Consider the following 21,675-nt stretch of genomic DNA (forward strand, 5'->3'; position numbering starts at 1 on the left):
TCATGATGGAGGAACCATGGTATGTACATAGAAGTGTGGAAAGATGATAGATAGAAAGATGGATAGATAGATAGGTTAGATATATAGACAGATGGATAGATGATAGATAGATAGATAAAGGGAAGAAGAGAGAGAGAGATGCAGATAAGGAGAAAGAGAGAAGCAGAGAGAAAGACTAAATATATGGGATAAGGGGATGGGCAATTATTAGCATTTGATAAATTTAGTTGGAAGATGTATTATTCTTGTAACTGTAGGTTTGAAATGTTTCACATGAAATACTTGAGAGGAAAGAAGGCAAGGCAAAAAAAGGTTTACAATAAAAGTTATGAGAGAGGTTATCTTTGAAGGAGATGGAGGGGGGATGGGGAGGGGGCGGCCGGGGCGGCTGACAGTGCTCCGTTCCGTGACCTGGCTAAGCTGCGTGATGTTCACGCTGTGATAAATCAAGGAGTTCCTCCACTTCTCTTTTGTATTGTTCGGAATGTGGGTTATACTGAATAAGTTTTAAGTTTCAAAAATATCATCAAAGCCTAGTCAAGGCAACCTAAATGCTCATCGGCAGGAGATCGGTGAAATCCCTCTGTGCACAGGTCATCCAGACGGGGAAATTCTCAGCCACAAACACTGAAAAATAATGTGGCAGACGTCTTCTATGCAACCATCTCCAACATATACTCTTAGTAACACACACAAACACACGATGTAAGATAATGTATATGGAGTGTTCTGTTTGAGTCAAAAATGCTTGTGCATGTGTCGGATATCTGGAAGGATGCACAAGAAACTGATAACAGTCTCTAGTGAGAAGAAGTTGGAATGGAGGATATGGAAAGAGAAGGAGAATCATTTTCCTTTTATCATGTGCCTACATTAAAGTTTGGGTTTCTTAATAAACCACTTTTCCCAGCTTATTTTTTTAAGGTGCCTCTACCCTTCCTGATACCCAGTCATTGTATCATTTCATCCTCTCCTCATCCGTGAAAGATGTAAGCATTCGGTCCTATTTTGGAGTCGAGAGAATCGAGGCTCCGAGAGGGGAGTTCACAGGGCTCATCACAGCAGGACCAGAGCTGCCTCTTCGGATTATGAACAAGCAGAATGATAGCTTTTGGTTTAGATGAAAATTTTCTTTGCCTCTACCTAGAACCAAGGGAATGGTCCACCGTGACCAGGGACCACTAGGATTTCTGTCCCCAGAAAGGAGTGCTTACTGCGTGCCACAGTATGGCTACTATGGGTTTCAAATAACAGGAAACTTGACTCCAAATGGCTTCAACAATAAGGAAATTTATTACGTCACTTCACACATGGTTGACGACTAATAGTTAAAGTATAGATTCAGCTGCTATAACAGAGGCACAAAGTAACAGTGGCTTCAATGAGCTGGAAATTGAAATCTCTCTCTTCACAGCATGACTGTAAGCATTCTAGGGCTAGTATGGGGACACAGTTGCTTTCCACATGGCTCATCACCATGAATGCTGTGACAGATTATAAAACTGGCCCCAGTTCTGCACACCTTCCTGTGTCTACGTCGCTTTGCAACGTCACTGGAAGATTTTGCCATTAAGAGGTGGAATCTATTTCCCCACCCTTTGAAACTAGTCACATTGTACAAAGTGTCAAGTCTAGGTCTCATACATCCCCTCTTGCACTTGGAACCGTCCCCAGACACCATGTGAAAAAGCCCCAGTCAGCCTGCAGGATGATGAGAGCTGCATGGCTCAATGAATCCCATCATCCCAGTTGAAAGCCAGCCACCTCTCCCAGAGGCAGAGTCATTAGCTGACTCATAGCTGACCACAGCTTCATGAAGAAGACCAGCCAAGACCAGCCCAAATTGCTGATCCAAGAAATCATAAAAAGTTATGGTTTTAAGCCTCTAAGTTTTGGGGTGTTTGTTACACAGCAGAAGCTAACTGATATACCTGCATTCTAGACAATGGAAAAGGGGAAATGGAGGACTAGAGGGCAGGCCCCTTTCCCTTTAAGGGCACTTCAAGGAAGTTACATTCATTACTTCCACTCACATCCTATTGGCCAGAAAGTAGTCACATGGCCATACCTTGTTGCAAAGGACACTGGGAAATGTAGTCTTTTTTTTATTTTGGCTAACTATGCACACAGTTTAAAACAAATAGGAGTCTTACTATAAAGGAAAGGTAAGATGGATACTGGGGAATAACTAGATGTCTCGTATGCAGAGATTTAGATGAAGTGTTGCCAGGAAGACTTCCTGAAAGAAGACACAGGATTTGTCAGGGTCTTGGAAGCCAGCCTAGAGAAGAGTCTGCAGATTAAGCAGGAGGTTTTCCAGCTTCCATCTGAAGGTTTCCGTCACCCCCTGGGGGCTTCACCTCGGGGACAGGCTGGCTGAGAAACCCTTCCTCACCAAATGCCCTGGCCAGGGCAGAAGGCAAAGACTGGAAAAACTTCTCTTGGAAATCTCTGCCAATGAAGACTTAGAGGAAAGGGTTGAGGCAGCTGTTGAAACAGCCCAAGGAGAAGGTAGCCCAGAGGATGAGCAGCATCGTGGGGTGATGAGATTTCCTTAGCATCAAAAATCACCCCAATTGGACCAAAAGCGGCATGTTAAACGGAAACCAGAAGATGAAGAAGGCACTAACCAACACCAGCAGCAGCAACCTCTTCAGCTGGCCGGCCTGGACCCAGCCCTCCTGCCGGAGCTTGGTGCAGATGAGGTGGGCACAGGTGCTGATGATCACCAGGGGCACCAAGAAGCCCAGCAGGAAGTGAATGATGGTCACTGCCAAGTGCCTCTCCACAGCCACTCGCCTCCAATCCTGGGAGTTCTCCCTCCCCTCATTCTCTATGTCAAACTTGAAGGAGCAGCAGACACATCCTTCCCACTTTCCAATGGTCAGAAATTTCAGGTACAGAGAGCACGTGATGGCAGCCAGGAGCCACACGCCGACGGCCAGCCAGGAGGTGTGCTGCACACTGTGGTGATTTAGAGCCCAGATGGGGTAGAGGACAGAGATGCAACGGTCCACAGAGAGGAGGACCAGGAGGAGATGCTGGTTAAGAAAATGAGGGCTGGGAAGGGCAGGTAGAGCTTCCAGGCCGAGTCGTTGAAGGGCCACTGGCCGGCGGCTGTGCTATATATGGCAATGGGCAGAGACAGGAAGACAGTGAAGTTGGCAAGGGCCAGGTTGAAGAACCAGACGGTGGTGACAGAGCAGGCCATGTGGAAAGTGGTCATCCAGAGCGCCAGCCCATTGACCACTATGCCAACCATGAAGGACACAGACTGGACAGCCATGGTCAGCTGGTGGAGGCAGCCCACCTCCTCAGGTGGGCATTTGGAAGCAGAGGTAAATTTCATCCTTCTAGAATAGGAATGACCACATGTCAGAGCCACTGGTTACCTTTCACCATCTTTCAGAGCCCATGGTCCCCTCTAAGACCCCTTCATTCATTTCCCTATTCAATACCTTTTTATTGAGTGCTTATTATGTCACTCTGATATTGCTCTAGGTACGGGTAGTGAGTCATGTAACAAAACAGGCCCTCATGGGACTCACATCCTAGTGGGGGATGTCAGATGGGAAACATAATACATAAAATAAATAAATCTATGACACGCTACTTTACAAGGTTACAAGTGATGTGGAAAAAAATAAAAATGATACAAAATAAAAAGGAGGGGCCTCTGACTTTTGGTTATGTCAGAGTAGCTTAGTCAGACAGATAGTCCAGCAGATAAAAAATTATAAAATCTGGACGAAGTATTAAAAATCAATCCACTGTTCAGAGACATTGGAGAGTGATCAAAATCAAGCAAAAACTGAAGGAGAATTTACCCTTGATGAGGGAACTGCACAAGGGCAGGGTAGTGAGTTTGCATCTTTGGGGTGTGGGCATTATGCAATTTCTGCATCCTCACTGGCTTGAGGTGTGAGAGGACAGAGTTATGAGCTGGCATCAGCCAGAAAGACAGTGAGAAAGGAGGGAATTGTGGAAAGAAGGGAGCCCCAGAGAAGGTAAACTCCAAAATCTGCATATAAAATCCATCCAAGTTGTTGGCTGACTGAATTATTCATGTTCAGAGGGGCCCCCAGGATGCCTGGTGAAAAAGCAAAAGTTGGAATTTGAAAGAACTGAGCAGAGATTTCAGCTGCTGTCCACACAAGAGAAAACAGAGTTTGGAGTTTGAGTCCAGCCAACTCAACTGCCTCCTAGAACAAGACTCACTCTTCAGAGGAACGTAACACAATGCAGAGTCTCTACAATGTATCAGGCTTAATGGCCAGTATCCAATGAAAAACCACTACACATGGGAAGTAACAGGAAAGTATGAGCCATAGTCAACAAAGAAAGAAGTCAATAGAAACCAACTGCAAGATAACATGAGTATTGCAATATGCAAAGATGTTAAAGCATCTAATACAAGTATGTTCAAAGACTTAAAGGAAAAGATATACATAATTAAAGAACAGTTGGGGAATACTGGTAGGAAAGAGGAGCCATAAAAAAAGAGTCAAATGGAAATTCCAGAGCTGAAAAATATAACAATTGAAATGAAAATTTCACTGGCTGGACTTCACAGAATACTGGAAATAAAATCAGTGAACTTGAAAATAGATCAATACAAATCATCTGACCTGAAGAACAGAGAGAAAAAATATTAAGGAAAAGTGAACAGAACCTCAGAGACCTGTGAAATAATTTCAGTCAATCTACCTTACCAGTAATTGGAGTTTCAGAAGGAAAGGAAAAGAGAATGGGACAGAAAAATATTTGCAGAAATAATGACCCAAAATTTACCAAATTTAGTGAAAGACATTAACTTACAGATCCAAGAATTTCGGTAAACTCAAAGCAGGATAAATATAAGAAAAGCACACCCAGGCACATTATTATCAAACTGCTGAAGTCCAAAAATGAGGCAATCTTGAAAGCAGTCAGAGAAAAAAACACATTACATACAAGAGAACAATGATGTTAATATCAGCTGACTTCTCACTATACTGCAGGGGAGACCATACAGCAATGGAACAGTATCTTTAAGGTACCAAAAAAAGAAAAAGAATCTGTCAATCCAGAATTCAGTAACCTGTGAAAATATCCTTCCAATAAAGGAAGATAAAATAAGGATATTTTTAGATAAGCTAAATCTGAGATGATTTATTGCCTGAAGACCACGAGAAATGCTAGAGAAGATTCTTTAGGGTGAAAGGAAATGACATCAAACGGTAACTCATATATACAAGAAAGAATGAGGATCATCAGAAAAAGAATTTTTTTTAATCAAGCTAAGGGAATTGGAAATGTGGGGGATGAGGCAGAAAGGGGCTGCTTGTAGTATTAAAAATGGTGGCCAGGGAAGACATTAAAAAGGTAAGCAAAGGGCCGGCCCCATGGCTTAGCGGTTAAGTGCATGCGCTCCCTACTGGCAGCCCAGGTTCGGAACCCGGGCGCACACCAACGCACCGCTTCTCTGGCCATGCTGAGGCCACGTCCCACATACAGCAACTAGAAGGATGTGCAACTATGACATACAACTATCTACTGGGGCTTTGGGGGAGAAAAAAGGAGGATTGCCAATAGATGTTAGCTCAGAACCAGTCTTCCTCAGCAAAAAGAGGAGGATTAGCACGGATGTTAGCTCAGGGCTGATCTTCCTCACACACACACAAAAAAAGGTAAGCGAAGATTCAAAGGAGGTGAGGAAGTGAGCCATATGAATATCTGCAGGAAGAGGATTGCAGGCAGCAGTAACAGCTTGTGCAAAGGTCCTGAGGTAGGATGGTGCCTAGTTTGTCCAAGGAACAATGAGGAGAACAGTGTGCCTAGAGCAGAGTGAGCAATAAGGAGAGGAGTTGGAGGTGAGGTGAGACAGGGATGGAGCAGATCGTGCAGGATCTTGTGGGCCACGGAGAGGACTCCCCCAGCTTTTACTCTGAATGAAGTAGGAGCCACAGGAAACTCTCGACCAAAGGAAGGACAGGCTGTGACTTAGGTTTTAACCATCACTGTGGCTTCTGGGTGGAGACTAGACTCAATGGGGCTAGGACCGAAGCAGGAGGCAGGTGAGGAGGCTGCTGCAATAAGCCAGGTGAGCCAGGATGGTGGCTGGGGCCAGGGCGACAGGTGTCAGCGGAAGCAGTGAGAAGCAGACTCTGGGTGCACCTTGAAGGCGGAGCTGACCAGATTTGCTGATGGGCTGGATGTGCGGAGGGAGAGGAAGAGCAGAGTCAGGGGTGACCGCAAGATGGTCGAGCATCTGGAAGTTGGAGCTCCATCGACTGTGATGGGAAGACAGTTTGGGGAGCAGGTTTGGGGTCAGCCCAGGAGCTCAGTGGTGGACACGCTGGGTTTGAGGTTGCCTGTTAGACGTCCAGAGGGAAACCAGAGCCGGCAGCTAGACTGGGCAGTGAGATTATAGAGAGAATCTCAGCTGGAGACGGACAGGTGGGAGTCATTAGAATTTAGATGTTCCTTACAGCCTTGAGTCTGATGTGAGCACCCAGGGTGAGTGTAGACAGAGGAGAGACATGTGGTGCTGGAGAAAGAGTGGGGGCTTAGACTTCAGACACTCATAGGCTGAAATTCTAGTTGAGATGCTGGCTCTCTGAGCCAAGAGAGGAGTATAGAATCCTTAAACACCTTTCTCCTTCTCCTCCCACATCCAGTTGATCACAAAACCTGGTCAATTTTGCCTCCAAAAAGTCTCTTGCATCTGCCCACTCTCCCTGCCTCCTCAGCCCCTCCGTCCAATCCCCCAGCAACTCCCACCTACTCACTGGTCTTTCTGCTCCTACACTTGCCCCCGCTTCAAGCCCTTTGTCACACCACAGCCAGAACGATCCTTCAAAAGTTCGAACCCTAATTTTCCTGTGGGTCCTCATCGCTTTCGGGATAAATACACATCTTTTTGACACAGCTCGCAAGGCATGCATGGTGGGGCCCCTGCCAACCCTTCCAGACTCCGCTGGCACCTTGCTCTCCCTCACTCACCGCATTCCCGTTTCCCTGCTCTTGTCTCCCTTGGTGCAACTCATTGTGTTCCCTTCCACCTCAGGGCCTTTGCACATGCTGCTACACCTTGTGTTCTGTGTGGAACACCCTTCCTTTCCCTCTGCTTTTTTTTTCACTCATTTTTGAGATCTCAGTGAAAATTCTCCTTCCTCCCCCAAAGCCTTCCCTGATCACCTTGACTAAAGCAGATCTTCTTACAGAAGCTTCTCACCTGCTAAGGGATCATGACAGGTAGCAATTCGGCCTCAGTTTGTTGTTTATTTGATTCACATCCATGTCCCCCACGAGACTCTGAGCTCCATAGAGGCGAGGATGGTGTGTGGCTCGTTCACCAGACCTTAGCACATAGTAAGCACTCAATAAATAATTGACAAATAGTTGGTTAAAGAGGACAATCTCTCCTTTGTGCCCTGGAGGGTGAATTCATTCGTTTAGTCTAAAAATAGGCATTGAGCCCATGCTGTACACCAGACACTCTCCTGAGCATTGGGGATACAGCGATGAAGATAGTCAAACATCTCTTCCCTGGTGGAACTCACATGAGTGGCATGAGAGAGTTCTTCACCCAGAGGAGGTTTTCCAGAACTTTCCATCTCTGTCACCTCCTTCTCGTATATCCCAGCCACACCTCAACTGTCGTTGCTCCTAAGCCCCCACCCTCTGAGCTCCCTGATGCCCCCCCTCCAAATCCCAGTCCCGTGTCACCGTGCCCTGTGTCCCAGGGCACAGATCAGGACAAGGGAGTTCTGTCTGTCTCTGTTGTCTGTCCCGGGCAGCGGCCAGCCTTGAGCCCGGGGCAGGGTGGGGCAGACGGCAGTAGGCTGGCCAGTGAGTTTTGGAGCAGCTAAGAGTCCAGGAAAGAATCTTGAGCAAGAGTCGTGGTGGCCGCAGAGATCAGTATCAGAGCCCGTGATGGGTCACTAGATGTGGGTCCTCATAGGCTCTGGGAGCTTGGGGGGCTAAAAGGAAAGGAGCTCCAGAGAGATTCTTTCACTGCACCTTTCCAATTCTCTTCCTCTGTCCTTTCTCGTGTCCCAGCCCGCTGGCCACCTCAGGAAGGGAACTCAGCTTCATGAAGCACCTACTCTGTGTTTTCCACGTATTACTGCACAGAAGAGAGGTTAGAGGCAGGCGACTTGAGTTCAAATCCTGGCTCCGTCTCTCTCTTTTTTTTTTTTCTGTGAGGAAGATCAGCCCTGAGCTAACATCCATGCCAATCCTCCTCTTTTTGCTGAGGAAGACTGGCCCTGAGCTAACATCTGTGCCCATCTTCTTCCACTTTATATGGGACGCCGCCACAGCATGGCCTGACGAGCGGTGCATCCGGGTGCGCCCGGGGACCGAACCTGGGCCGCCAGCAGCAGAGCGCGCGCACTTAGCCGCTACGCCACGGGGCCGGCCCCTGGCTCCACCTCTTTTGAGCTGTGTGATCTTGGACAGGTTACTTAACCACTCTGTGCCTGAGTCTCTGCATCTGTAAAATAGGGATAATGTCTTGTTGTGCTCGGCTCGGTGAATGTTAGTTATGCTTAATGCAGGGCGTGGACTTATGTATGTGGTCATGGCTGTGGGTGTCTAGGTTGTGGACACAGTTTTGGCCACAGAAACTGAAGCACACACACGTGACTTTTACGGATAACGTGAGTTCGTATCTGCACTGCGCCCAACACAGAACTGGTGTTTTGTGTCTGTTAAATGAGTAAGTAAGCAAACAGTCCTGAAGTAGGAGTTTGCAGACTAAGGGGGAAATCTTCCCCAGCTCTTGGGTAAACGGGGACCGTGTAGTGAGTGTTTACTAAGCTGAATGTAGCCGTTTTCCTCCATTTTGGGGTTTTCCTTCTTTTTTGTGGCAGACGCTACTGGCCTCCTACCCAGTATCCATTTCCCCTTCTTGCCATCAAAAGCCCAAGTTTGTTCAGGGCTGCGATGGGCCCAGATAGAATGACCTGCTGCCCCAGTGACCCTGCAGCTGTTCTGGACGACCAGGGGCAGCTGAGAGTTTCGGGAACTGCTCGCTTTCCTTGATACAGGGACAATCTTTTTTTTTGAAGTTGTATGGGCTAGATTCTCAGATTAGAATTACTAGGTTAATAGGCTCGTGCTTGTTTGTTTGCTTGTTTTCATTATCATTTTTTATTGCCGTAACATTAGTCTATAACATTATATAAATTTCAGGTGTACATCATCTTTCGATTTCTGTATAGATTACATCACGTTCGGGCTGGCCCCGTGGCTTAGCGGTTAAGCGCTCGTGCTCCGCTGCTGGCGGCCTGGGTTCGGATCCCGGGCTCGCACCGATGCACCGCTTCTCCCGCCGTGCTGAGGCCGTGTCCCACATACAGCAACTAGAAGGATGTGCAGCTATGACATACATAGCTTTGGGGGAAAAGTAAATAAAAAAATAAAAAAATAAAAAGATTACATCACGTTCACCATCCAAAGACAAACCCATCACCACACATATGTGCCTAATCACCCCTTTCGCTCCCCATCCCTTCCCGCGTCCCCTCTGGTAACCACCAATCCAGTCTCTGTCTCTATGTGATTGTTTGTTGTTGTTTGTGTCTTCTACTTATGAGCGAGATTGTATGGTATTTGACCTTCTCCCTCTGACTTAATTCGCTTGCCGTCATACCCTCAATGTCCATCCATGTTGTCACAAGTGGCTGGATTTCATCGTTTCTTATGGCTGAGTAGTTTTCCATAGTGGCTTAGGCTGTGTGTTTGTAATTGATGTTGTGAGATTGCTTTCCAAAAAGACTGGAGTATTCATTAACATGTAAGCATCCTTTCTCCCACATCTCCATCGGCAATAGCTGTTCCTGCATCTGCTAGAGACTTTCTATTTTTTCTTTTTTTATTCCATGTTCTTCTGGGGCTGGAAGCCTGGAAACTACATATCTCAGATTCCTCTGTCAGCATCTTCCAATGCCACTTTTCCATTGGAAGGTACTAATATGAGATTTGAAGATTACAAGATGGCTATCTTAGTCTGTCTGGGCTGCTGTGACAAAAATACCAAATACTGGGTGGTTTAAACAGCAAACATTTATTTCCCATGGTTCTGGAGTCTGGGAAGTCCAAGATGTATCTAGAGGGATTCCAGTTTCTTACCCAGACACAGCACGAGCAGATATTCAAATTTACAAATCTTTTCCAGGCTGATGGGTGAGAAGCACTATTTTTTGTTACTTCAAGTCACATTCCCAAACTATTAGGGAATTTGGGCCTCTTAAGTTTGAAAGGCTTTTCAATTTGCTCTTGTGTGAATGGTGTAAATATACACTTTGCCCAATTTCCAATGATTCAAGACTGTACTCAATCAACAAACATGTGTTGAAGACCTACTATGTGCCAGGCACTGTTCTAGGTACTTGGGATAACACAGATGAACAAACAGACACATTTTCTAGAGGGGAACAGAAATAAACAACAGACATAATAAACAAAGACGGTAGAGGGATCTGGAGTACTGGGTGGTGGGCTGGTTCCCACCAGAGCTGGTGAATAGAGCTGGTGACCTGGGGAAAGATTGAAAGGAGGTGAAGTTGTGCAACCTGCAGATATATGGGGGAAGAGCATTTCAGGAAGAAGCAACAGCCCATGCAAAGGCCCTGAGGCCCGTGTGACTGGAAACCAGTGAGCAAAGAAGGAAGTAATAGGAATCAAGGTCAGAAAGTTAATGGGGCAGATCATCGGGCCTTGAGTTTTTGTAATGACTTTGGCTTTTGGTCTGGGGGAAATAGCGAGCCCTGGGAGGATTTTCTGGTTAAAGTCTTTCTTCCTTCCTTCCTTCCTTCCTTCCTTCCTTCCTCCCTTCCTTTCTCTCTCTCTTTTCCAGTTCTCAGAGCTCTTAGAGCTCTATCTATAGAATTCCATGTCAGTCCTTCCACAATACAGCAAAGATTCTCATATCCATTGGCTGTGTGTGTGCAATAGAGAAGTGTCTTTTTTTCTCTGTAACTCATTCCTGCTCCTCCCTACTTTGGCGCGATTCAGCTGTCCTTTTCTTAGGAAATCATGGTCGGTGTAATGGTGGGTTGGGTTTTTCCTTTTTAAAAGCCAAAATAAAAGATGCGTGTGCTCTCCACTCGTTCTCCCAAGGTACGTGTGTGTGTGTGTGGGCTTGGTGGCCCATAAAACCTCAAGCTCTAGAGGGGTCCTTCAGATGCCCGGAGTCAGTAGGGATGTGTGGAAAAGCCCAACCCAGACCACCAGAACCGCCCATAGAATCACGAGCATAGTATGTGGTTGTTGTTTTCAGCCTCTAGGTTTTGGGGTGGGTTGTCTCGCAGCAAAGGCTGACTGGTACACGGGCAAACAGCCCCTTTCATTCAACCTTCATCAAATATGTGTCAAGCACCAGTGGCGTGCTGGGCGCTGGGTTGGATGTTGGGGAGAACAGGGTGGACACACACAGGCCCGGGCCCTGCCTACAGGAGACTCTGAGTACTGAGAGAGACCGACATGGAACAAACACGCTCAGAAACAAGTGTATTTGTTTACAAATAGGGCTAAGTGTTCTGAGGGAAGGGAACGTAGTCTGATGAGAGTTGCAACAAAGGAAATGATGTCAGAGTCAGAGGTTTGCTGAGGAAGCGACACTGGAGGTGAGATCTGAAGGATGATAAGAGTTCACTAGGCAAAGAGGAAGGGAAGGGTGTTCCAGATAGAGGGAACAGCATGTGCAAAGGCCCTGAGGATTGTATGTGCTTTTCTACAGCTGTCAGATGGATGACAGAGCCTTTTCTCCTTCTTATCGTGCTGAGATTTCTTTCACTGGCAGTTTGGAATGGCTGGAATTTCCGAAGCCAAGCACCAAAACTGTTTAGTTGAAATTAAGAGAAAACAGCAGGCCAGTAAGGCTCAAATCATGAACACGAGAAGGAAATTTTTAGTAAGGGTTTATTCGCAAATAGAACATGAAGCATGCAATGTTTTTATCTACACAGAAGAAAGCCAAGAAGCCAGCTTTGAGAAGGTCCAATAGTTTAAAAAATCAATTTCACTGAGATATAATTTACATACAATAAAACTTTCCCGGGGGCTGGCCCAGTGGCATAGCGGTTAAGTGCGCGTGCTCTGCTTCAGTGGCCCAGGGTTCACGGGTTCAGATCCTGGGCACAGACCAACGCACCGTTTGTCAGGCCATGCTGTGGCAGCGTCCCGTATAAAGTGGAGGAAGATGGGCATGGATGTTAGCCCAGGGCCAATCTTCCTCAGCAAAAAGAGGAAGATTGGCAACGGATGTTAGCTCAGGGCTGATCTTCCCCACACACAAACAAAAAAAAAGACTTTCCCATTTTTAGCATATACTCATTTAGTTTCTTCTAAATGTATACACCCATGTAACCAGCACTACAATCAAGATATGAACACTTTTATCTCCCAAAGTTCCCTCACCAAGGAAGTGGGTCCTCACCAGACACTTAACCTGCCAGCCCCTTGATCCTAGACCTCCCAGTCTCCAGAACTGTGAGAAATACATTTCTATTGTATAAGAGAAATATTGTATAAGCCCCCAGTCTATGGTATTCTGCTGTGGCAACCCAAAAGGACTGAGACGGGGGAGGAATGAATTAAGCTCTGAACGTCCAAGCTTTAACGTCTCCCTTTCCCTGCAGACAATGCTGGTGCCCTTGAAATTGTGGTCCAGAAGATTCTTGTCACCAGGACCCGGGAAACTGCAAAGACAGTCTGCGGGAGATGGACATGTGACTGCTCCTAATAAGCCCCATGCTGATCTCTGGCTCGCAGGGCCCTCAATCCTCCATCTCCCCACTCCCCTCCCTTCTCTTCTCTCTGCCTCCCAGGGCTGTCAGGATGGCGATATTAGTTAATACATGCAAAGAACTAGAACGGAGCGTGGCACACAGTAGGTGCTCAAAAATCGTCAGCTCTCATGATTAGTATGACTGTTTCTTCTACAGAATGTTTCAGCTGCTGCATTTCATGGACTCTAAGACATACCTTTTATTTTCTTTTTTTTTGCTGAGGAAGATTCACCCTAAGCTAACATCTGTGCCATTCTTCCTCTACTTTATATGTGGGTCACCGCCACAGCATGGCTGATGAGTGGTGTAGGTCAGCCATGCTTGGGATCCGAACCCGCAAACCCAGGCCGCCAAAGTGGAGCGCACCGAACTTAACCACTAGGCCATGGGCCGGCCCCTAAGATGTACCATTTTTATAGGTACCACAAATAAAGAAAAGACAGAGCTCATAAAATACAGCACAATGCTTCTTACCATTCAGAATTTTACTTTATATTTATTGAAAGATCCCTTACAGATGAATTTTGTGCATGCACAAGAAGGAATAGATTAAAGTATTTGTAACATTTTTTTGCGGTTGAGTGCCTTGAGTGTTTGAAAAATTTTTATTATGGAAAATTTCAAACACATAAAAAAGTAGTCAAAATAGTGTAATGACCCTAGCATGGAACCATCACTCAACTTCAATGATCTTGCTACATCCATATTCCCACCCATTCTCCCCTAACCAGATTATTTGGAAGCAAATTCCAGATATATCATTTTATTGCAAAGATTTCAGCTTTTATCTCTAAAAGAAAGGACTCCTTTAAAAATTTATAATAGCATCGTCACACCTAAAAAATAACAATAATTCTTCAACACATACAAAATAAATTCTGTCAGTGTTTACATTTCCAATTGTCTTACAAATATTATAATGATTTGGGGGGAGACTCAACTCCTCTGAATCACTTTTTGACTCGGAATCATTCACGTCCATATACTTCTATACAATACCATCTCCCGGGCCACCTAGACAGAGGTGGGCAAACTTTTCCTGTAAAGTGCTGGAAAGCAAATATTTCTGGCTTCGTGGGCCACTCGAGTTGTGTGGCAAGGGCGCGACTCTGCGCTGTGAAGATCAGTTCCATAGACAACAGGTGAATGATTGCCGAGGGCCGTGTGCCAATAAAACTTTATTTATGGACACAGAGTTTTGAATTTCATGTAATTTTCATGCACCATGAACATTATTCTTTTGATTTTTTTCAATCATGTAAAAACTTCAAAACCACTCTTAACACACAGGCTGTACAAAAACAGGCAGTGGGCTATGGTTTTCCAACCCTTAGACTAGACCCTCTTCTAGCTTTGGTGAGGTGGTGTTTCTTTAAAGACGACATGTGAGAATTAAAAATCATTACCACTGGCCTCTTGAGCCAGCTTTGCAATTCACGCACTGGTGTATTATTGATTTCTGATTCTAGAGCATTTCTGAACACAGCTTATTCACCACCAATCCCCCCACCCCCTACACACACCCAGTTGGTCCTCAGGGGCTCAGAGTGCCCCACTCTGTCTGCAGAGTTTTATTCTAGGCTGCGACACCCCTTCTGCAGATATTCATCGCTCGCCAGCAGCAACTGTGGGGTGCCAGCCCTTGGAAGATGCCCTCCAGTTTCAGAGAGATCAAAATGTGGGAAAATGTGCTTCTAAGAATTGATAGAACGTGTTACCTTTTTGATGCCCTCCTTTATCAGAGCCAGTTCCTTTGTTTAGGGGGCACACTGGGGGCAGCTGGTAAGATGATAATTGTTCTCACCAGGCTGTGTTCTGGCTGGATACTGGGGTTGCTTCGTGCCATGGTGAAATCCTAAATACTATATTCAAGTGGGTAGGCTTGCTTTGTACAATTGGTTTTGAGAAGTATTTCCCCCTGCTGCTGTATATTCTTCCACCTTCTAAAAATTGTAGTACTCATGCCGAGACTGTGACATTTTTTTACGCAATTCCTTCTTGGCACCAATTTAAGTTGTCACCCCCCTCCCCACTACGTGTTTTGCTGTTATAAATACCGCTGCAAATAACACCTTTGGGGATAAAGCTTTTTTCTATGTTTAGGATTATTTCTTTGGATTTCCAGAAATGGCCCCCAAAGAAGAAAAGATCTTGACTTTGTTATCCAAAAGGATGTAAGGAATACAACAGGGCAGGAGAGAATCTGCTCCAGCCTCACCCACCAGCTCTGGGTCTCCTCGTTAAAATTTTCCCCCTGGTTATTGACTGATTGGAGTGATTTTGATTTCTTGTGCGATGGGATATCCTCCTGGAATGGTTGGTGACTCACTATATTCCATCTTTCATGAGCTGTCTCTTCGTGTCTTTTGCCCACTTGCCTCCTGAAATCCAAGGGTTTTGTTCCCTTTTCTGTCACTTGACATGATAAGATTATTAACGCTATTTCTGTCACATGAGGTACAACTTTTTTTTCAAGTCTATTTCTTCCCTGTTAATTTTAGTATGAGTTGTTTTTTATACACAGAGCTTTTAAATTTAAGGTTGTCAAATCTGTATCCTTAATATAAGAAAAACGGAAAAAATCGACTCTAAGTATTTTTTAAATTAAGGCATTATTTGCATACAGCGCAATTCACCCTCATAGGTACAGTTCTAGGGTTTTGACAAACGCATACGTGGTGTAACAACCACCCCAGCCAAGACACAGAAAGGTTCCAACACCCCAAAGTGCTCTTGCACCCCTTCATACTTTAAGTATTTTAAAACACAGGAAAGCTAAAAGAATAACATGATGAATAGGAAATTCTTTTCTCCTAGCCATTCTGTGTTTTTGTTGACTTGAAAAGCCTCAAAACAAGTTTACTCAGGAATAGCCAAAAGAATTGCAATTCCAGATGTGCATGCTGTGGAAAACCATAGGCAAATCCCACAAACAAAGAAAGGGAGCTGCTTTTATAGAGGAAAAGGGGGAGTGGGGAGGGGCTGTTCTAAAGGAAAGTCCATTGGGGGACAGTAACAGTTCAGGGCGGCAATGGCTTCTCATTGGCTGAGCTGTGGTGTTTCTCATTGGCTGAGCTGTGGCATTTCTCAGTGGCTGAGCTGTGGCGTTTCTCATTGGCTGAGCTGTGGTGTTTCTTATTGGCTGAGCTGTAGTGTTTCTCATTGGCTGAACTGCAGCATTTCTCATTGGCTGAGCTGTGGCATTTCTCATTGGCTGGGCTGTTGCCAGGTAGGGAGAGAAATCTTCCTTCAGTTGTAACTAGTCTTACTTCCCGTCCAAGATGCGAGTACGCCTGTTCCCGTTTGGTGTAATTGACGGTGTATGATACTTTGTGAGAGCTCCCCCTACAGGCCTTCCCGACCCCAATTTAGTTAAGGTTTCTTTTATTAATTTCCACATTTTTAAATACTGAACCCAAATGTAGATGGTCTCTAGTAGATGTGGTAAAAACTATGCTGTTATTGACACTATTAAGCAGACCAACATATGCATAACAGGAGTACCAGCAGGAGAGGAGAGACAGAAAGGAACAGGAAAAAAAATTGAGTAAATAATGGCTGAAAACTTCCCAAGTTTATTACACTAACCTACACATCTAGGAAGCTCAATAAACTCAAATCGGATAAATGTAAGGAGACCCACCATCAGATACATCCTAGTAAAAATGTTGAAAGTCAAAGATGAGGAGAAAATCTTGAAAACAGAAAGAGAAAAATGACTTGTCACATACAAAGAAACTCCAATAAGATTAATAGCTGACTTCTCAGCAGAAATGATGGAGGCCAGAAGGTGGTGGTACAGCACATTCAAAGTATGTACTCAAAGAATAAAACTGTCAACCAAAAATCCTATACACAGCAAAGCTATCTTTCAAAAGTGAAGGCAAAATAAAGACATTCCCACATAAGCGAAAACTGGGAGAATTTGTTGCTAGCAGACCTGCTTTACAAGAAACACCAAAAGTTCTTCAGGCTGAAAGCAAATTGATTCCAGACGGTAATGGAAAAAAATAGTAAAGGTAATTATGTAACTATAAAAGAAGTATAAATGCATAGTTTTTCTCCTGTTTTCTCTTAACTGATTTTAAAAGCAACTGTATAAAATAATATGTATATAATGTATTGTTGGGCCTATAACATATAAAAATGTAATATTTGTAGTATAGTTGCCCATAACAACACACAGGAGGTGGGTGGGAGGAAAACTACATTGGGCTAAGGAAATGACTACAGATGGTAAAGCATTAATGGTAACAATGTACTGTTGGTCTGTAACATTAATATATATATAACAATAATACTAAAAAGAGAGAGAAATGGGAATAAAGCTATGTAGGAGTAACCATTCTATATCTCACTGGAATTAAGCTACTATAAATCTGAAGCTTAATCTGATCAATTAAAATGTATATGGTAAGCCCCAAAGTAACAACTAAAAAAAATAGAATATGTAGAGAACACAACTCAATAATAAAAAGACAAATAACCCAATTTTTAAATGGGCAAAGGATCTGAATAGACATTTCCCAAAGAAGATACACAAATGGCCAAAAAGCACCTGAAAATATTAACATCATTAGTCATCAGAGATATGCCATTCAAAACCACAACGGAGCACCGCTTCACGTCCACTAGGATGGCTAGAATAAAACGAGTCAGATAGTAACAAGTGTTGGCGAGGATCTGGAGAAATCAGAACCCTCATACACTGCTGGCGGGAATGTAAAATGGTGCAGCCACATTAGAAAACAGCCTGGCAGTTCCTCAGACAGTTAAGCATAGAGGCACCATATGATCCAACAATTCCACTCCTAGGTATATATCCAAGAGACAAGAATACAAACGTACACAGTGAGACTCATAGACTTGTTCATAGCAGCATTATTCATAAAAGCCAAAAGGTAGGAGCAACCCAAATGTCCGTCAACTGACGAATGATAAACAAAATGTAGTATATCCATACAATGAAATGTTATTCAGCCACAAAAAGGAATGAGGACTAATACACACCACAACTTGAATGAACCTTGAAAACATTGTGCTAAACCAAGTCAGTCGCAAAAGACTACATATTTATATGATTCCATTCATATGAAGTGTCCATAATAGGCAAATCTATACAGACAGAAAATAGATTAGTGATTTTTTAGGGCTGGGAGCAGATGGGGAGATAGGGAGGTGATAGCTAAAATGTACAGGGTTTTTTTTTTGAGATGATGAAAATGTTCTAAAATTGACTGTGGCAATGGTTGCACGTATCTAAATATACTAAGAACCACTGAATTGTACATTTTGTGTGAACTGTATGGTATGTGGATCTCAAGAAAGCTGTTAAAATAATCAAAGTAGAAATTTGCTTGAAATTGTATTAAATCTATAAATTATTTGGAGTTTTTGACATCTGTATAACATTTAATCACCCTAACCAAGAGCATAGTGTGTCTTTGCTTTTATTTTATTTATTTATTTGTGTGTGTGTGTGTGTGTGTGTGTGAGGAAGATCAGCCCTGAGCTAACAACCATGCCAATCCTCCTCTTTTTGCTGAGGAAGACTGGCCCTGAGCTAACATCTGTGCCTATCTTCCTCCACTTTATATGGGACGCCACCACAGCATGGCCTGACAAGTGATGCGTCGGTGCGCACCCGGGATCCGAACCCGGGCCGCCGGCAGCGGAGTGCACACACTTAACCGCTACACCACAGGGCTGGCCCCTGTGTCTTTGCTTTTATTCAGAACATCTTTAGGGTCTTTTATTAGGCTTTAAGTTTTCTCCACAGACTCTTATGTTTTCGTATTTGCTAGTTCTGAGTTAATTGCTAGATTTTTGTTGGGATTGCGAGTGGTATTTTTAATTACATTTTGTTTGTTTATTGTTGGTGTAGAGAAATGGAATTGGTTTTTGCAGGTTAATCTTGTAACTGGGGGCCTTGCTGATATCTTTTATTATTTGTTCTCAGAGTTTGTTAATTCTGTTGGTTTTACTGGGTATATAATTATATCATATTCAAATAATGACAGCTTTCTCTATTCTCTCCTAGTCTTCTCACCTCTTCTTTTTTTTTCTTTTTTTCATACAGCATTAGTCAGGACTTATGTACAGTACTATGTTAAGCAACAGCCATGATGAGGATATCCTAATGTTCTTAATATTAATAGGAAAACATCCAAAATTTCTATAGTGTTTGCTGGAAGCTTTAAGAGGCTAAGAAAAGTCCCTTCCCCCACCCCCCAGTTTACTAAGTGTTTTAATTTTTAATCATAAATAAATATAAAACTTTATCAAATTATTTTTCCACATGGAAATCGTTACATTTTCTTCCTTGGTCTATTAATACAGTGAATTATATTGAAAGATTCTTTTTTCTTTTTAATTTTGAACCATCTTTGCATTAGTAGAATAAATCCTACTTAATCGTGATGAATTATGATACAATATTGGATTTCATAGGCTGTTATTTGAGTTAGGATTTTGACACCCGCATTCACAAGTGAAATGGAGGTAAAATTTTCTTTTCTTGTCTATGTTCCTTTTCTGGTGTTGGAATCAACATTGCATTAGCTTCCAAAACTGAGCTAGACATATTGTACATGATGTCTATTTTCTGGAATAATGTGCATAAGATAAGAATTAAGCATTCTTGAATGTTTGGCATCACTCACCTAAAAAAAGATCTGTGCCTGTGGGTTGTTTTATTGTTGTTTTTGTTTGTTTTTTGTTTGTTTGTTTTTGAGAGAGAAAGAGAGGGGAGATCTTTGACTATGACATCAAACACTTTAGTACTTATTGATTTCTTCAAGTTCTCTATTTTTGTCTAATTTTTAGCATTTTATATTTTTTTAGTATTTTGACCACTTCGTCTAGGTTTTTAAATGTTAGCCCCTAGTTAGTCACAGTATTATTTCATCACTGGTTATAATTCTTCCCTGGCTGTAAGTACTCACTTTTACACCTTGTATTTCATTTGCAGTCTAACTCCTTTTTCTTATTCAGTTTTGTCAAAAGTCCGTCCATCTTAGGAGCTTTTTCAAAAATTAAGATAGCTTTTGGTTTTCTTCATCTTCTTTCTCCTCCCATTCATTTCTTTGATTTCTGCCCATATTTTTTATCATTTATTTTGCTCTTGTTTCTGTGGATTTGCTTTATTGCTATTTTCCAACCATTTGAGTTAGATGCTTAGCTCATTCTAGAAAAAAATAGTTTTGGGGGGCCGGCCCAGCGGCACAAGCTGTTAAGTGCGCACGCTTTGCTGCGGTGGCCCGGGGTTCACTGGTTTGGATCCCGGGCGCGCACCGACGCACCAGTTGTCAAGCCATGCTGTGGTGGCGTCCCATATAAAGTGGAGGAAGATGGGCACGGATGTTAGCCCAGGGCCAGTCTTCCTCAGCAAAAAAAAAAAAAGAGGAGGATTGGCATCGGATGTTAGCTCAGTGCTGGTCTTCCTCACAAAAAACAAAATATATTTTTTGGATAAAGTTTTTATCAACTGCTTTTTCTCCATCTGTGAAGATTGTCATCTGGTTTTCCTCCATTGATCCGTTAATGTGGTGAATTAACTAACAGATTCTTCTAAGGCTAAACAACCTTACATATCTGGTGTAACCTCATCAGGAATTATATTTTTATGTATTGTTTAAGCCAGATGGTAATATTTTGCTTAAGAGTTTTTGATTCATGAGAGAAATAGAATGTGATTTTGCTTGCTTATTCTGTTCTTGACTAATTTTTGTATTAACATTGTAGCAACCTCATAGAATGAGTTAGGGAGTGTTACTTCTTTTCTAATCTCTGGGATAGTTTATACAAAACTACATATGTTTGTGAAATTTTGTATAAAGCAATGGTTATTGAGACAGTATGGTCTTGGTGCAGGCTTAGACAAATTAACTAATGTGCAGAATAGAGAGCTCTGAAAAAGACCCACAAATCCTAAAATATGACAGAACAGGGACCACAGAGAACTTGGAAAATAATAAATATTCAACAAATGCTGTTGAAATAATTGATCATCCTTATAAGGAAAAACGAAATTGGATTTCTACATTACACTTCACAAAAATCAACCTCAGATGGATTAAAGGGAATGCAAAACTTTTAGAAGATAATGAAGGAGAATGTCCTTATCACCTTGGGGCAGGGAATAATTTCTTAAATGAGTCCCCCAAAGTACCAAGCATAATCATTGAGAAATTTGACTACATTAAAATTAACAACTTCTGATCAACAGACAATATCAAGAAAATAAAAGAACAAGCCACAGATTTGCAATGCATAACCGACAAAGGATTAGTATGCAGAATATATAAAGACTACCAATTAGTAAGAGAGAGACACCCCAAATAAATTTTTTTAATGTATTTAAAATTTTATATATAAAATATATGTAAAAGCTTACAACAGGTATTTTACGGAGAGGGGCATGAGAACACCAAATAAGCAGATGAAAAGATGCCCAGCCTCATTAGTAACTGAAGATATGCAACTTAAGACCACAGTGAGATAACATGTTCCACCTACCAGACCGGCAAAAATTTTATACCTGATGGTATTGAGTGTTGATGAGGATGTGGAGAATTGGAAGACAAGCATAGACCGGTGGTATCATAATGGGTAGAACCACGTTGGAAAACATTTTATCCCATTCTCCCTGGCTATGCAGTTGAACGCCTGGGTACAGATCCTAGAAAAACTTTTGCACATGTGTGGCAATGGGGAAAGTACAAACACCTTCATGGTAGCTTTGTTCACAATAGCAGAAAATGGAACACAAGTGCCCACTTGTAAAATGCACAAATTTCAGCCAGAACAGAGTGAATGCATTGTGGTATCTCTCCCAGAGAATACCATACCACAGTGAAAATGCATGAACTATAGCTGTGGGCACCAACATAAACAA

General features: G+C 43.1%; 1 protein-coding gene across 1 annotated transcript; it reads right to left on the bottom strand.

Moving 5' to 3' along the window:
• Positions 1 to 2,300: 2,300 nt before the first annotated feature.
• On the bottom strand, positions 2,301 to 3,349 carry GPR32 (G protein-coupled receptor 32). The gene is given in 2 exon segments (XM_004440437.2): positions 2,301 to 3,037; positions 3,040 to 3,349. Coding segments are annotated over 2 exon segments (1,047 nt in total).
• Positions 3,350 to 21,675: the final 18,326 nt, after the last annotated feature.

The sequence above is a fragment of the Ceratotherium simum genome, chromosome 33, assembly GCF_057802395.1.
Source record: "Ceratotherium simum simum isolate JZ-2026a chromosome 33, ASM5780239v1, whole genome shotgun sequence".
Classification (NCBI taxonomy): Eukaryota; Metazoa; Chordata; class Mammalia; order Perissodactyla; family Rhinocerotidae; genus Ceratotherium; species Ceratotherium simum.